The 17,201-nt window shown below is 40.9% G+C and overlaps 1 protein-coding gene across 1 annotated transcript; it reads left to right on the top strand.

Annotated features, from left to right (window-relative positions):
- The first annotated feature begins 554 nt into the window (after positions 1-554).
- CST3 (cystatin C) lies at positions 555-8,936 on the top strand. Its single transcript, XM_072634621.1, has 3 exons — positions 555-925; positions 5,889-6,002; positions 8,674-8,936. The coding sequence occupies exons 1-3, from the start codon at positions 701-703 to the stop codon at positions 8,755-8,757; spliced, it is 423 nt and encodes a 140-aa protein (XP_072490722.1). The 5' UTR covers positions 555-700; the 3' UTR covers positions 8,758-8,936.
- Positions 8,937-17,201: the final 8,265 nt, after the last annotated feature.

Genomic DNA, 17,201 nt, shown 5'->3' with positions numbered 1-17,201 from the left:
CCCTCAGGGATCGTTTGTTTCCCTGTTCTATGTACATTGTAACAATGCTGAGGATACAAAGGTTTGGCACGCTTGGAAGAAATAACGTCGGTCCCCAAAGCGTGCGTAAAAAACAAATTACTTGTAATTACGTAACAAAGAAATAGATAACAAACGCTTGCCAAATGAAAATTAAAACAATTTTTAAAGGAGTTTTTTTAAGGAAGTCCTAAAAGGGATATGGAAATCACTCCCAACCTCCCACCCTGTGTGCTCTGCCTAGGCATACGACGTTTTTTTTTTTCTTTCCAAAAAAAACAACGAAACTGAACTGGAAAAGTGGTCAAGCGGGCCGCGGCTGCAGCCTCGGCCCCGGGCTGCGCGGCGTCCGGGCGGGGTTTGCACAGAGGGGAGGGGCAGGCGGGGGAGGGGCAGGCGGAGGAAGGGCCGCGCGGGGGCGGGCTGGGCTGGGGGCGGGGCCGGGCTGGGCTGGGGGCGGGGTCGGGGCGGGGGCCGGCCTGGGGGCGGGGCCGGCCTGGGGGCGGGGCCGGCCTGGGGGCGGGGCCGGCCTGGGGGCGGGGTCGGGCTGGGGGCGGGGTCGGGCTGGGGGCGGGGCCCAGCGAGGAGCTATTTAGATCCAGCCTGGCCAGGCCACGGGAGGCGCGTCCCCCAGCAGAGATTTCAGCTACGTTCTCCTCGCGGCGCACTCCCAGGAGCTACGATGGCCGGTCCCCGCTCCTTCCTGCTGCTGCCTCTGCTGCTGCTGGCCCTGGCCTTCGCCGTCCAAGCCGAGCGCCTGCCCCGCCTCCTGGGCGGCCTCATGGAGGCCAACGAGAACGAGGAGGGCGTGCAAAAAGCGCTCGGCTTCGCCCTGAGAGAATTCAACAAGGCCAGCAACGACATGTACCACAGCCGAGTGTCCAGGGTGGTGCGAGTCAGGAAACAGGTCTGTGCGGAGCCCTTCTCCCCTTCCCGGGCCCCGTCATCCCGAGGCAGGGCCTGGAGCCGCACCCTCCGCCGGGACTCCCAGGCTGGGGGCGGCTCCAGCGGCGGCATCCCGCCCCGCTGTTCTGGAAGCCACCCCAGGCGCCCTCCTCTGCCCCAGCTGGTGGTTGGTTGGGCCCCTCCCCTGTGATCCCGGGGGGGGGGGGGAATCTGAGCGCGGGGGTGGGAGGGGCTTGGCAAGAGACCCTCATTTGGGATTGTGAATTTTAAATATGTGTGTCTGAGTGTGGTTTTAATTATGCATTTCTTTGTGTATGTAGATATATATATAGGTGTGCACATATGTATATATGTGCATGTGCTGTGTGTACAAATGAGTGCATATGCAACGTATGCTTATCTTTGTGCATAAATATACATATGTGTCTAGAGATATACACAGATATATTCTTAAGGTCAGGGACTGTATCGTTGTTTCTCTTGACCCAATTAACTAAAATGTATTAAATGCCTACCATATATGCCAAGCACTGCGCTAAGTTCCAGTGGCTAGCACGCAGGAGGCACTTCATATATATTTCTGGACTTCATGTAAATGCAGCTTTACGCTTTAGTCACTTTCTGTTTGTTAAAAGGAGAGAGGGGCATATGCTTTTTTTTGTTAGTACCAACCCTGTCCACCTTGTTCATCTCGGTGCCTAGCGAGGTGTTTGGTATATAGTACCTAAAACATATATATGCATTTAAAAACATTTTTCTGAGAAGGGGTCTGTAGGCTTCAGCAGACTGCCCAAAGGATCCTTAAAACATCCGGAAATGATTAAGGAACCGTGATTTAGGAGGTGAATTGTCCTCTGTTGGGCAAATAGAAACAAATGCTTTCTCTCTCTCCTACCTAACCAGGCTTTTCTGCACTGTCACTTGGATTAAAAAGGGGAACGGGAAGTTTGCATTGGATGAATTCAGGAAGTAGAAGACCCAGTGTGCTTTCTCCTTTGCAGTTCAGTGTGAGGGATGCTGTACCCCGCACCACAGGGATTTACCGGGAGTATTTATTCTTTGGCTGTAATGCATTCTTCTTCATCCCCCAGGCTGTGATGGGAGCCAAGTTTGTGACTAACGTACCAAGTAACTTTGCACTGTGAGTTTGGGGAGTCTGAATACAGGAAAATGGAGTTGATGGCAGTTCTTCTTGGGACTAACCTACACCCTGTTCTTGTGGATACAAGTCCAGTAGTGAATAGAATAGCTCTTGGTCAGCAAGGCAGTTGGGGTGTTAACTAGTATCTTGACTTTTTAATCTTTGTTTTTTTAAAGTTCAGAGGAGAACCCAAACTGGCTGTTCTGTGGCACCTACTATCTCTGTAATTTTTTTTTCTTCTACCAAACAATTGTGAATCAATCATTTTTATCTTTGAGCTTTTCTGTTTTTTCAGGTAGTAATAAAGACTAGAAGGACGTAATTGAGCTGTCTTACTTAACACCTGCATGACATTAGGCAAATCAGTTAACTTGCGGCTCTCAATTTTATCTTTATCTTTTTATCTTTAAAATTAGAAAAATGGAATAGGTAACTTTTAAGGTTCTTTCAGTTTCTGAATATAAATTATCCCTGGCCCATTCTCTTCCCTATAATACCCAAGAACACATTAGGTCAGAAAAATGCCTCATTGTCTAATGGCCGAAATTCACCTCTGGCAAATGATACTCTAATGAAAGACCCGTTTGTCAGATATCATTAGTCTGAGGTGGTCCATTTTTCTGTATTTAGGTTTTGGGATTGTTTTAGCTCACAGGCTAGGAATCCTCAGTCGATTGGACATTTGAAGAGTATATTTTTTAAAAAGTCAAACTTTATTTATTTATTCTTTCTTTTGTTTTCCTCTCAAATGTTATTCTGCTCCGTATTTCTGAAAAACTGGTTGGATGTTGGATAGGTCTGGGGTTGCCTAATAATGGCCTTTAGGGTCAAGCCTGGTTGGTGTTTCGCATATGTGTTTGTGTAAGAGAAATTACTTAAGATCCCGCTTATCATGACATTGTTTTGAGGGATTGTTGTGACACAGAATTTTAGACTTGAAGCTTCAAACTTTCAATTTCTCTGGGTTTTTGAGGGTTGTGGGAAAGGTTACCCAGTCTGTTCTGCCTTAGAAAATGTCCACACAATTGGTGTCTTTTCCTGTACCCATCTGAAAAGGAGAAAATGTCTTGGGCCATGCATGCATCACTTGAACTAAGCCTGGTGGTAAGGTTTATTGTGATTGTGTCTTAATCCTGAAAGTAATTTCTAGGTCTGTCATTTTTCTAAGATGCTATAAGTTTCTATTAGGAAGCCAGAATCCTGATCTAGTTGTAGGTTACTACATTTGTATGACATTTTGAGATTTCCAAAGCACTTTGCATACATTATCTCATTTGAACACATTTAACATTTATAGAATCACAGAATCTTAGGCATGTAAGGGACCAAAGAAGTAGCTTAGTCCAATCTCTTTCTGAACAAGACTCTATGCTATAGCATCCTTGATCATGAGTGAATGAAATATCGTTTATTGGCCTGCTATGTGCCAAGGATTTTACTATAGGAGTTTTACAACCCAGTGGATAGGATTGGGTGTTTTGATCTGGGGGAGTCACAAGAATGGGAAGGAGCCATGGGATGTTTCACAATAAGCTGTGTTGGAATGAGGAAAAATCTGGGGACAGTGCTAGAGCTAGTCTGGAGGAGCAGGATAGATAGATGCTAAGTATGTTCTGGGGCTAGCTAGATAGGATGGGTTACCAGAGTTTCCATTCTCTCACTTACAGGAACACATCATCTAACACCCACTTAACATATCAGAACAGCTTAACCAAAGGCAGAAGTTCTAAAGCCCAGTGAATTTATTCTGCAGTCTACAGACAGAGGTCTCTAGAAGTTTAGTGCTGAGGTGGTGTTTTTATTCTCTGCTCAGAGACTTCCTGTGAAGGAAAGACACACACTCCTCCCATTCTGCTTTTGACTTGTTCTAATGGTTATGGAAAGTGGACTGGATTTGGTATCTTCCTACCTCTCTTCCATTCAGGTTCCCTGAATTTGCCATTTGTATGACCTGAACCAGCTAGGTGGCACAGTGGATAGAGTACCAAGCCTGGAATCAAAAAACTCATCTTCTTGAGTTCAAATCTTACTTCAGACACTTAACCAGTTGTGTGACTCTGGGCAAGTCACTTAACCCTGTTTGCCTCAGTTTCCTCATCTGTAAGATGACCTTTAGAAAGGAATTGCAAACCACTTTAGAGTCTTTGCCAGGAAAACCCCAAATAGGGTTATCAAGAGTCAGAAAACATGATCAGAGCAAGTCACTTAACCCTTGGGTCTTGTTTTCCTTTTCAGTGAAAAAATACATAGGTTGAACTAGATGACCTCTCAGGTCATCTAGTGATCTTATTTGTGTCTTTGCAACTTCCACCCATTGTTTCTTTCAGTCAGAAGTTGGACAACAAGCCTTTGTTGCAAATGCCCGTGTGCAAGGCACCATCACACCGGAGCTACAAACCAAGTTTTAAAAAATACCTCTTCTCAAGGAGCTCATAGTCAGATGTGGGAAACAGTATGCAAACAGCTATGAACAAACAAGTTCACAAGTTCTGTACTGGATAGATGGGAGATCATTGCAGAAGGAAGGCCCTCAGACTAAGAATTACTGTGAAAGCCTTCTTGGAGAAAGTGGGAGTTTTTCTGAGAATTGAAGGAAGCCAGAAAGAGGAAATGATGAGAAAGAGACAGAGTGTGAATGTCAGTCCCAAGCATGGCAGACAACCAGAGAAAATGACCAGAATTAGCAGATGGCATATTTTATGTGAGAAGTACCAAGGAGGCGCAAGGGTCATTGATAACTTTATTATCAAAAGTCATCAAAAAAGGAGTAGTGTATTTTAACTATGAAATATGACTATAACTTAGAAAGATTTCCTTAAACAGTTTTTAAAGTAGTTTAGGCATTGAAAAGATAAGCTTCAGTTATTTGAAAAATACCCTGGTCTAGAACACATTGTCCTCTAATGATACTTGAATAAATCTATAAGTTCTTCCACTTGGCGGAAGATAGCAACCCCCCCTTTGCCTTGGTAGACTGTTTGTTGAGTTGCTGTGGCCAAAATGTTTATCACTTGGTGGCCAGCTTTCTGCTGATGAGTTCCCTAATGATGTGAGCACTTTCTCTCTCTCTTATATACATGTATGTACATATACATATATATGTGTGTGTTATATGTGCATATGTGTAGTATTGTATACATTCATATACACACTTGTATACATGTGTCTGTATACACACATGTTTGTGTGTATATTACAGCATATATAGTATGTGTATGCATTCACATACATACATACACATGTGTGTGTTTTGTATGCTTAAATATATTTTGATTTACCTCTTTTAGAAAGGCACCATGATTTAGTGGATACAAGGACAGCCTTAGAACCAGGAAGACCCCTGGGCTTAAGCCCTGCCTCAGACACATGCTATGTGATCGTGAGCAAGTCATTCAACCACCAAATTTCCCTATGCCCCCAGCAAGTTCTTAAGTCTGAGAAAAGGGCGGTTGCCATTCTGCATTAGTGGAAGGAATTTTCATACCAGGAATTCCCTGGTTTAAATTTGATGTCAGTAAAATTTCACACTAAATAAAAAACCTAATTTAATTTCTTCAGTATCATTAGGGAAGTGAAACATTTTGTAAAACTGAGTTTTCTTGAAAATTGAATGCTATTCCAGGAGAAGGTAAGCTCCTTGAGGCAGGGACTGTTTTTGTTCTTCCTCGTACCCTCAGCACCTATCCCAGTGCCTTACACATACGTAGGAGCTGTTTAATAAAAGTTGAATTCATCACGGAAATGATTGTTGGTATGAATGTAAAATATGCGAAAATGGAAGAGGACTTTATTTAATTCACTGGTTTGATATCTCTACTCACAGATTGTGTCTGGTGTAAAATACTATATTGAAGCTGAGCTTGGTAGAACCACCTGCACCAAGTCTATGGCTAACCTTGAAAGCTGCCCCTATCATGAAGACCCAACTCTGCAAAAGGTATGTGACTAAAAGAAGCTAAGAGGCCCTTTATTTTGAGGGTGAATTTTTTTTGAGGGGGGAGGCAGTTCTTTGGATCCAAAAAGGTTTCATATTTTGCTATCAGATGCTCAGAGTGTGTTTATGTAGCATTTCAAAAAAGCCAGGGAGAAACATCAGTAAGGAAGGATGAGCCCTGAGGTCAGGCAGATCTAAGTTTGAGCCCTGCCTTTGATACGTTCTGGTTGTGTGACCATGAGCAAGTCACCCTCTCATTTCCCTAGGTAACTCTCAGATTAAGGTGTAGGCAAGTTACTGATCTGTATTGCTGAAGAGATTTTCATGAAATTAGAGATTTAGAACTGAAAGAGACCTCATAGGTAATCTCATCCAACTCATTTATTTTACCCTTAAGGAAACTGAGGCCTTGAAAGTTTTAAGTAACATGCTCAAGACTAGTAATGGGAACTAGTGCCTGAGTTGATGTTTGATGGAAGATAGAGATCCCAGAAATATTAGTTATGACAAAAAGACAAAAGAAATTAAGGTGATGAACATCAGCAAAGAGGAAGCAAAATTATCCTTCTACAGATGCTAAAATGGTTTACATAGAAGATTTTAGAGAATCAGTAAAATAAAAAAATTAATGTGGATAAGTAGCAGCTTCAGCAAAATAGCTGAATGCGAAAGACATTCAAAAAAGTCATCAAAGAGGAAAAGACAGAGAGATTTCATTTAAAATAACTGCATAAAATAACCGAGAGTTAACCAAGACACCCATAGTACTCACACACTGCTACAAATCAGTCTTTAAAAAAATAAAGCAAGACCTAAATAAATGGGAGAGAGATGCAGTATCCATCCCTGGGTCATGTCAGCATAATAAAAAATGATGAAACTACCTAAGTAGTGCTATGGGCTTTGTCTGGGATAACAAAAGGAGGCTGACAGCACCACTATGGAATGGACTTAATCTTTTTCTCAGCCACTGCCTGTACTTCCCAGGCAAGAATAAGACTTCTTCTCAGGACAGAACAGATAGGACAAATTTTGTTCGTTCATACAAACTCTCTTGTTCAAGTGCATGATTTCAGTGTCAGGTTTACTCTTGCCTAGTCAGGAGGCCATCCCCCTGGATTGCTGGTGACTTACTCATAGTGTTACTTAATTCTTAACTATTTCAGCCTTTACCTCCTTCTTCCAAATGACAAACAGAGCCAGCACTTTAGGATGGTTCTCATCACCTAACAGTCTGACCCATTATTTACCACCTGAGGTCCCAAAAGACATCATTTTCCTTACAGAAATAGAATTTGGTTAAGTTAGGGAAGCTTCCCTGTAGCTGGTCATGGCTAAGTGCCCACTATGTGCCAGGCACTGGGCTAAGCCCTAGAGACACAAAGAAATTATTTTTTATAAAGTCACTTCTGCAAAGGAACCCACAGTCTGATGGGGGAGACAACATGTCCAAACAACTGTGTACATACAAGATAAAGAATCAGTTGGAGGTAATAAATGGAGAGAATACACCAGGATTAAGGAGGATTGGATTCCTGCAGAAGGTTGCATTTTAGTGAGACTTGAAGGCAGCCAGGAAGTGAAGATGAGGAGGGAGACATCTCCAGGCCAGGGAAAATGTCCAGAATCAGAAGATGGGGTGATCCCCTCCTTTGCCTTTCCTTTTCCTTGGGGTCCTTAGTTTCCTTCTGCTTGTTCAGGGCTCTGGGGAGAGATTTGCTCTCTTTACATCTTCTTTCTTCCCCACCCATTTTTTTTTTTTTTTAGAGGTGGAGTCCTTGGTTAATAACATCTGGCTCTTAGGTAGCACTTTAAAGATTGCAAAGCATTTTATACACATCCAGTGAGGTATAATTATCCCCATTATACAGATGAGGAAGCTAAGGTTCTGAGAGATGACTTTCTAATAACTTCCATGTGGTTATGCTATCAGTCTCGTAAGTTTTTGAGGAAAGATTTGAACCCAGATCTTTCCACAGTACTCAACATGGTACCTCCCCTGAGCTAGTGCAACTCTGGCCAGAACAATTTTCTTCTCCCATTACCTTTCCCCAAAAGAATATCCAAAACACTTCAGCCCCAGGGACTTATGGGAAAGCAGCCTAGAAACAAAGATTCCTGCACTGAGCATGATTCTGCATGTAATCAAAACATGCTATTTGGAAAGGGGTGGAGGGGCAGCAGGCTATGCTTAGCACAAGGTGAAAACCTCAGCACATAGCCATCCTCATCCTCTTAACCTTCAAGAGTGTCCTTGCATACCATATATCCAATTCCTATGTATATGTATACCTGTTTTCTTTCTTTTTATTAAAGATAAGGAAAATTCTAAAGTATGCATGATTAATTGGAGTAGATAGGAGGTTGGAAAGGATTTCTGTAAGTTATTAGTTTAAACTCAGTTTCAGTATCATTATCTGCAAGATGGAGATAATTCCTGTAGCATATAGGATAGCTCATAGGGTAACTATGAGGCTCAAATGAATTGACAGGTATAAAGCTCAGTCTGGGAGTACACTCTGAAATTTAGGTAGTAATGAATTTGGATCATCATCCTATTTCCTTTAATGTCCAACTTGTGTACCTATTGGAAAAGATAATTGTGGGTCCATTCTTAAAATGTTTTTCTCTTCATATTCATTGCTGGTCTTTCTCTTTCTTTCTCCCCCACCAGCACTCCGTCTGTGAATTTGTGGTGTATACTGTTCCTTGGTTGGGCAAAACCACCCTCTTGAAGAATGAATGCAAAGATGCCTAGGCATATCCTGGTACACATCTGTAACCAGTCTGAGCTGCAGCTGTTTTCTCCTTTTTGAAAAAAAGAGCAGTAACACAACCTATTTGATTCATTATTGCTTAATTTTAATGCTGTGCAAGGTAATGATGTAATCTTCTCCCTATGCTGGCAGGAGAAGGAAATAAAGGCTTGTCAAAATACCTTTTTGAATTACTAATTGGTTTCATACTTAGACTTTCTCCGTGTGTTTTCCAAATACTGCGGATTCTCAGATACGAGAGGTTTTGAAATTTTAAATTGTTTTGATAAAAGCAGCTACATTTATTCAGAGTGATCAGTCTCCCTCCTTTGTTCCCCAACATTTAGCAGCTAATGCTCTCTAAATTAACGGTTATATGGTAAATATTAAAAACTCTTTCCCTCTCCCTGCTATACTATCAAAAGATGAAAGCAAAACTTCATGCATTTTATATGTATATATATATATACACACACATTATAGTTATACAAGTTTTGCTTTTACCTTTTAAAGTAGTTTTTTTAATATAATACATTATATATACATACATGTATGTGTACACACACACACACACACACACACACACACACACACACACACACACACACACACACTCTCGCCAGTGAAATTTGTTGGAGTTAAATGTTGGCCAGATCTCGGAAGGATTGTGATTGCAGGGAGTGTAAAAAACTGCTAAGACAACCTCAGTTACTTCCAGTTGAAAGTTACATCTTTGGGAATGTAGAGTTTCTGGTCCTTTAGAGGTGTACTCTGCCCTCCTCTGCCCCGACACATATGCCTGAATCCAAAAGAGTTACATGATGAGGCTTTGCCATTTGCATTTGAGGCTATATTGTTTCTGCTTATATAGAGAAAAAGGCTCAACTTCTGACTTCCCATCCTTATCAGTAAGGTCCCCCAGTCTTCTGTTTTTGACAAATTAGTAGTTCTGATTTCTCAGTCTGCACATTCTTGACCTCATGAGTAACCCTTTCTGAGTATTAATTACCCAGTTGCCAACTTCATGGATAGTCTTTTTCTACACCCATGCTGTCTTTGAGGAAACTTGGCCATGGCATATATTGAGATACTCAACAACTTTATGGATGTAGGTACCTGATGTCTGAATCAAAACCAATAATGGCCCAATTCTCCTAATTAATCTAAAGATGATATGATAATACTAGGAAGCAGCTATTATCTCAAAATTGGTAGTCTGCTTAGCTTGGATACTAACAAATATCCAGAGATTTAGTTTGATAGAATCTATTGTTCTTTTAGTTAAGGGGAAGTATGGGGTTTGCAAAACTTTTTGCAGAAGTTAGCAAAAAAAGGGGGAAAAATCCTTTTGCACTTTTGACAAGCCATAATGAATAATAACAATGATAAACAATGATAATAATAATGGTTTGATCCATCTCTTAGCATCATTTGCACACGGGTAATTCACACCTCACTAGCACCTAAGATCATGAGGTAGGTCAAGTCAACAAACATTAGGAGCCTACTCTGTGCTAGGAACTATGCTAAGTATGTTGAGGATACAAAGAAAGACAAAATTCCATCCCTTCCCTCAAGGACCTTCACAGCAGTCAAGGTAAAGCACTAATTAATGAAAAGTCAGCTCATAAAACCCACAACCTAACTACTTTCGTTTTTCAAAGTCTCAAGCTTTAGTTAGAAAAAGAATTAGTCCTTATATTGCCTGCTAGATCGTCATGATCTCTAGATACTTCCCATCACTCATTCCCACGTAAATCAATAGAAGTAGATGACTTTTTTAAAAAAATTGATTCACTGTAAACATTTTGAGTTCCAAATTCTCTCCATCACTTCCTCCACTTTAGGAAGGCAAGCAGTAGCATATCAATTATACTTGTGAAGTCATGCAAAACATTTCCATATTAGCCATGTTGCCAAAAAAAGAAGAAAAATAAAACAAATTATACTTCCATGTATTCTCAAGAGATCATCCGTTCTCTATCTGGAGATAGCATTTTTCATCATGAGCCCTTCGGAATTGTTTTGGATCATTGTATTGATCAGAAGTACAACAAGTGATTATTGTTATTAATGCTCTCACTGTGTACAATATTCTGGTTCTGTTCACTTTGCATCAGTTCTTATAAGTCCTCCCAGGTTATTTTATGAAACCACTCTGCTCATCGTTTCATATAGCACAATATTATTCCATCACAATCATATACCACAACTCATTCAGACACTTCCCGTTTGATAGATATCCCCTTAATGTCCAGTTTTGTGCCATCAGAAGTGGATGACTTGAAAAGTTGAACAAGTCTCAGCAGGTGCTATTATGCCTTAAATAACATGATGCAGGAAGTCAGATCACCATGGTACACACCATGGTAAAATCACACCCTTCAGTAGTTTGTCATCAGTCTCCATTGTCTCCCAGTGACGGATTTCCTTGCACTTGTTAGTACTTGTGCTATTCTAGGGTGTGGGACGAAGCTGCTCTTCCCTCAGATCAGGTCTACTCATTATAGGAAGGGTTTCAAACTGATTGTGTAACTGGGCATCCAGAATTTCTTCTGCACTCCCTCCCAATCAGTTTTTTTCTATTTACCCACCTCAGCCCTCATTTTGATTTCCCTCTGCCTATTTGGAATCTAGGCACAGTGGATAGAGCACCGAATGGGCAGTGAGGAAGATCTGAGTTCAAATATGGCCTCAGACACAAGTTGAATGACCCTGGGCAAGTCACTTAATCTCTGTTACCTTGCTTTTCTCAATGGCAAACTGGGCATAATAATAGCACCTACCTAGTGGAGTGGTGAGGATCAAAGGAAATAATATTGGTAAAAAATAGCTTAGCACAATGCCTAGTAGGAGCAGGCACTACATAAATACTCATTCCCTTCCCCTTATCTTGTGTTTTACCATCAAAGTCGTTTCACATACCCCTCCAGAATGAACTCAACTTTGAGATGAAGAAAAACAATTAAGCAAAAATATCCAACAAAGAAACCTTGTTTGGCAATATATGCAATATTCTATCAAAGTAGTCCCCCATCTCTTCGAGGAGTTTCTATCATTCAGAGCTCAGCTTTTTAGTGATTTACTTTATTTACATTTCAATAACTGTATATTTTTCTTTTGCTGCTGCTTATTTTACATCATATCAGTTCATATCAGTCTTCCCACGTTGCTCTGAATTCCTTGTATTCATCATTTCTTAGATGCAATAACACATTACATTGATGCATCACAGTTTTTTCCAACCATTTTCCGATCGATCAGAATTCACTTTCAACTACTTCTTTGCCTAGAGAATGTGGCTATAAATATTTTCATATAATGGACTTTTTACATTTATCTTTGACTTTTTTGGGACACAATCCAAGAAAGTCAAAATCAAAAGGTAGTGTTCAGTACTCGAAATATGTTCAGTATTCAAAATATGTTCATTGTTGAATTAAAGGATATGAACAGATTAGTCAATTTTCTTTCATCAATCAAACAAAAAGTAGCATTGTGTACCATGCTCTTTACTAGGTGCTAGGCATATAAATAGAAAAAATGAGGCAATTTCTACTCTCATTGATCTTACATTCTAAAAGGGAAAATAAGTACATGTAAAGATATATATATATATATATGTATATATATATATATATATCTCAGAACATAAGGTAAAACATTACAAATGCAGAGTAGTTAACTATCACATAGTTTGGAAAGAAAGCACTACCAGCTGAGTCAGGGGAACAAGAAAGATTGCATACAGAAGAGAGTGCTTGAGCTGGGGTGTTCAGGGAGGACTAGCACCTCTGGCATGAGGGTTGCCAAACCGTTTCAAGGATGTTCATTTACCTTTGGTGTCCACCTCCCAACTCTCACCTGTAGCTCCAGTAGGCTGTAGCATGCACAGTGGCCACACCCTGGTAAAACCATCTTGGCAGAAGGGCTAAAAACCAGGTTTAGGGTAACTGACAGGCCTCAAAGCCATTGATGAGTTAGAAGGATATCTACTCCAAGTATGTGAAGACTTCCCCTGGCACAATGGGTAGATGAGAACAATCTGTTACAACAGCCATGAAAATGGCTGAAGCAGGTGCTGTGGAGCACTTAGAGCTTGGTCAGACATGGAAGATGCCAAGGTGCTCCATGGCATCCCGGGACATCACCAGTCATCCTGACTTTTGTGTTGCCACTTGTGTTTCACTGACTCTGGAAGAGGGAGTGAGGCTGATGACTTTGTACAACTCTGCCTCACTCATACATTAGTCAAGAATTCACCAGTGATGTCATTGGTCCTCTTTAAAAATGAAGGATGAATAACAAAAAAAGAGCAACGTACTCAACGTTGGTTTCATTTAAGCAAGGAACAAAAAGCTTTCCTGATTATAATCAGTTCAGCAAACTTCATCTAATCCATGAATGCAAGGTTAACAAATGTTTTTCACCACAATGCCCCTGTGGTCTGGAGGAGGTTCAGAGTCCAGTCCACCTGTGGATTAACTGCCTATGATCTACTCCCTCTCCTACTCAGTTCCTATGATTCTGCCCAACAATAGTCAGATATAAGGACGAAGACCCATAGATCTGGCCTCTTGATCAGTATTTTCACCCCACTGTATGCCAGAGCCACAGTTCCTTTGTATTCCATGGAATTAAGGAGGGGGGAAGGAAAGGAGTGGGGTGGAGTGGGGGAGGGGGAGTTGCTGTTCCCTTGCACATCTATGCCTGACTTGTGATCTTGTGAGCACATAAGTTCCTTTTTGGTACCTCCTCACCCAAGATCTCCTCCCAGTTAGAACTTCATGGTTCCACCATCATTGTTTCTGTTTGCCTGTCCTGGTTTCTTTCTTCTTTTCCATTTAGGAACTCTTCATCCTCTCTAATGAGCCAGCATTTCCTGCTTCCTTTCACAGTGAGAGAGGAGGGGAGAGGGGGAAGTAAGGGGAGAATATTGAAAACAATAATAATTACCTCAAGCATAATGACACACAGCAGCAGTCCCTACTGATTAATGAAAATAGACCTCCTGTCTGGAACCATAGTCCTTTACTTCTTGAAAACTCAAGCGGCCAACTCCATGTTTGCTGTGCTGCTGAGTTCCTGTTAACATTTGTTTTTTCAAATAAAGCTACCAGGTGCTGGCCAGCCCTGGCAACTGCTACCAGTTTAGGATTGTACAGGATTACTTATAGAAGCCATTAGTATTCAACCCTAGGCATCTGCCCAGGCTTCTTAATCAATCTGCAAACATAATCAGCAGACACAGAGATTCCTCCCCCAAAAAGCATAAATCTGTCATACTTTGCTTCTACCCATTCTGTTTGTGTCTGGGCTCTGAACCACTTGGATATTTGTCTTTAGTTGGGATGGCTTCCTTGGGATTGTTCAAAATGTTATTTTACGTAAGGGAAACTTAAGGGATGCCAACTGCTCACTGAAAGAGTGAACAAATACCTTAAATCAGAGATGAAAATAAATAGCAACAACACTGGGGACTGGGACTTGAAAAAAAAAAAGCATGAAAGGGCCCCAGATGGTCATATTCTTTTGGGTAGGCCTAGAATACAGTGAAAGTCTTGGTGGATTTTCCTCATACACACCCCTCCCATTAGACAGGAGTCTGTCATTTTCAAGGTAAGGATTTCATTGATCCTTACAACAATCCGTTGAACAAGTAAAGACTGACAGAAAACTTGGGCTACTTACCTAAGGTTATACTGTGAGTCCAAAATCCAGCTAGCCCAAGAGAGGCAGTATGTAAGAGACATAATTAGGGTAGGGGGCAGCATACTTTTACCCCAGAGCACCAACATTTGAAGCTCATTTATGGAACTTGCTGTCATTCAGTAGACTAAAAATAACTGAACTTAGTGTCCAGTTAGTAAGAATGATTACTGAAAATTGAAAATTACTAGATGGCTGGTGCTTCCATATCCCAGCTGATCCTTGCCTGAACTCTACCTTATTCTTCTTGTCTCATCTACAGGTCATGGCTAGATGGGAGTGACAACCTGGAGCTATTTGGGGGAACATTTCCTGCCCCAGATATAACACCTGCTAGTTATTTATAGCAGCATGACATGTTGAAAAAACAGCTATCAATCAATATGCTTATCCTTTTCACACCATGGGGGTTAGGGGTATGGCAACCCCTCAATCTGGAAAATCCTCATAACGTTTTTTGGCTCTCCCTTCATAACAGAGAAGAACTCTGAATTATTATGGTATTAAAAGATGAGATAGGATGATATTATACAACACTATTCACATATTTTATTCATTTCTGAATTTCTAAATTTTTTCTGTGTCATCTACTGGCCTTCGCATTTCATCTGTGGCTTCCACAAAACACCCCCAAAATTCCCATTTAATTTTTTATGCCTCCACATGATATACTGAAACCTTGATGGGGAAAGTTTCAATGAGGAAGGGATAATTGTAGAGTCAACAGAGACCCAAGTGTGAGTCCTGCTACTGATACTTACAAGCTGCTGGACCAAATTATTTAACATCTCTGAGCCTCTCCTTCTTCATCTATAATTAGAATACTTGCAATATTATGGGGTACACATATATTATCTACGATTATATGAGGTTATTGTAAGAATCAAATGAGATAATGCACATGAAGTGCTTTGCAAATCTTGAACTGCTTCATCAATATCAGCTATTGTTACTATTATTAGAATTCGGAGCCTCTAATGCCTCACCTTGTGCTGTGCCCATTGGACCATGTTGTCTCCTGAGCAATGGTACTGCCTTCTCTGGGAACTTGACTCAGATCAGTATGGTAGGAGATTCCCCCTCTAATCTGCTAACCTGAGCCACAGTAGCATTTCTGATAGAACTGGAGTTATAGTCTCAGTGGGACAGAATGGGTCATTGAAAGGATTAGTTGTCTTTATCAAAGAGTTAAAAAGAGATACCAAAAATACCTGCTTCATCCTGGGATGTTACACAGTCGAAAGGAGGAAGGCTCTTCGTTCTATGGCCTGTAAGATTCTCCTCCCCCTCTAACAACTAATTTTGACATATTTCTTTTCCCCTTCCCTCTATAACAGAAAAAGAAAGTGATAACATTATAAAACCCCACCCTCTCTTTGGATTGCCTCTGCAGCTGAAATTTTATGGGTTCCTCTTCACACTGCCCTTCACCCTCTAGGTACCCAGCAAGCCTGCTCTGCATAGATCATTAAAGCTAAAAGGAACCTTAAACTCATTTAAGAGTCAGTCTAAAGTCTAAACCACTCCTTAATCTTTGTTCTACTTCCCCATTTTAGGAGTGGGGACCTAATTCTTACCTCCTCCTCTTCTAATCCTTATGATTCAGTGCCCAACTCTTTCAGTTCTTCCCAAAACAACTAAACCCTTCCCCTCCCAAATTCCTATGGTGCACTGCCCTCCCTTTCCATTATGCCCAATGAAATGTTCGTACTGTTGAGAAATTTCTCTTTATTTTACCAAATAGTCCTCCTCTCTCACTCTTTCCAACTTCTTTTACTCACAGAAATCTGGGTTACCATAGTAGACACTGGACATTCTTTCTAGTTTTAGATGACTCTTTGCATTCTTCCCCTTTCCTCCTAAACACATTGGGCCAAAAGGAAAAGTAGGCATACTCTTTGTTCATCACTGACACTTTTAGATTCTCTTGCTACTTCCATCACTCAGCAACTCCTCTCCCTTTGAGTTTTGCTTCATCCATCTTTATAATCCCATCTGATTTGTTATTTCACATGAAAGAAAGAAAGAAAGCTGTATCGCCCAACTGGAAACTTGATATCTAGTGGCCAGCTACTTCTCTACTCACAGAGGTTGCTGTTTGTCCTTCTTTAGAAGGACCCTCCTTATCTACCACAAGAGCATTGTGATGAAAAACATTTGTTAACTTTGCATCCATGGATTAGATGAAGTTTGCTAAACTGATTATAATCAAGAAAGCTTTTCATTCCTTGCTTTAATGAAACCAATATTGGGTACGTAGGAAGTTATTCTCTTCCTTTGATGATCATCCTTTATTTTCAAAGAGGATCAAGACATCACAATAGCATCAGAGAGGTGATGCCATGACATGCAAGGGAACTGGATTCATGGTCCTCTTCAGGAACAAAGGACAATCAGCAAGTCTTTCACATTGACTCTATCCAGGTCATTATGCACCCTTTCTCAAGGAATGTAGTGCCCAGTTTATTGTCTTTGTCATCTCTCCCTATCCTTGTATCTAAATATTGTGATATATTTTGATGTCATTTCAAATATTCCTGCTTCCCAGTAATTCAACCCTCTCAGCTCCCATGACCTTTACACCTGCATTCCACCTCAGTCACACATGGATAGTCATAACTTTGATCTTGATATCGAACAAAGGAATCAAAAGAAACATAAAAAAGGTAAATATGAACAAACAATCATAAAGGACTAAATAAGAATAAACCATTTATAGTCTAATATCAGGGAATGA

The sequence above is a fragment of the Notamacropus eugenii genome, chromosome 1 (assembly GCF_028372415.1).
Source record: "Notamacropus eugenii isolate mMacEug1 chromosome 1, mMacEug1.pri_v2, whole genome shotgun sequence".
Classification (NCBI taxonomy): Eukaryota; Metazoa; Chordata; class Mammalia; order Diprotodontia; family Macropodidae; genus Notamacropus; species Notamacropus eugenii.
The sequence above is the reverse complement of the archived record's forward strand: the minus strand, read 5'-3'. Positions and strand labels throughout refer to the sequence as shown.

Bases quoted from the DNA above. Each gene is read 5' to 3' on its own strand.
- CST3 (XM_072634621.1), top strand. From the start codon at position 701: ATGGCCGGTCCCCGCTCCTTCCTGCTGCTGCCTCTGCTGCTGCTGGCC. The intron at 926-5,888 runs GTCTGTGCGGAG...CTCTACTCACAG, and splicing joins TGGTGCGAGTCAGGAAACAG to ATTGTGTCTGGTGTAAAATA. The intron at 6,003-8,673 runs GTATGTGACTAA...CTCCCCCACCAG, and splicing joins AAGACCCAACTCTGCAAAAG to CACTCCGTCTGTGAATTTGT.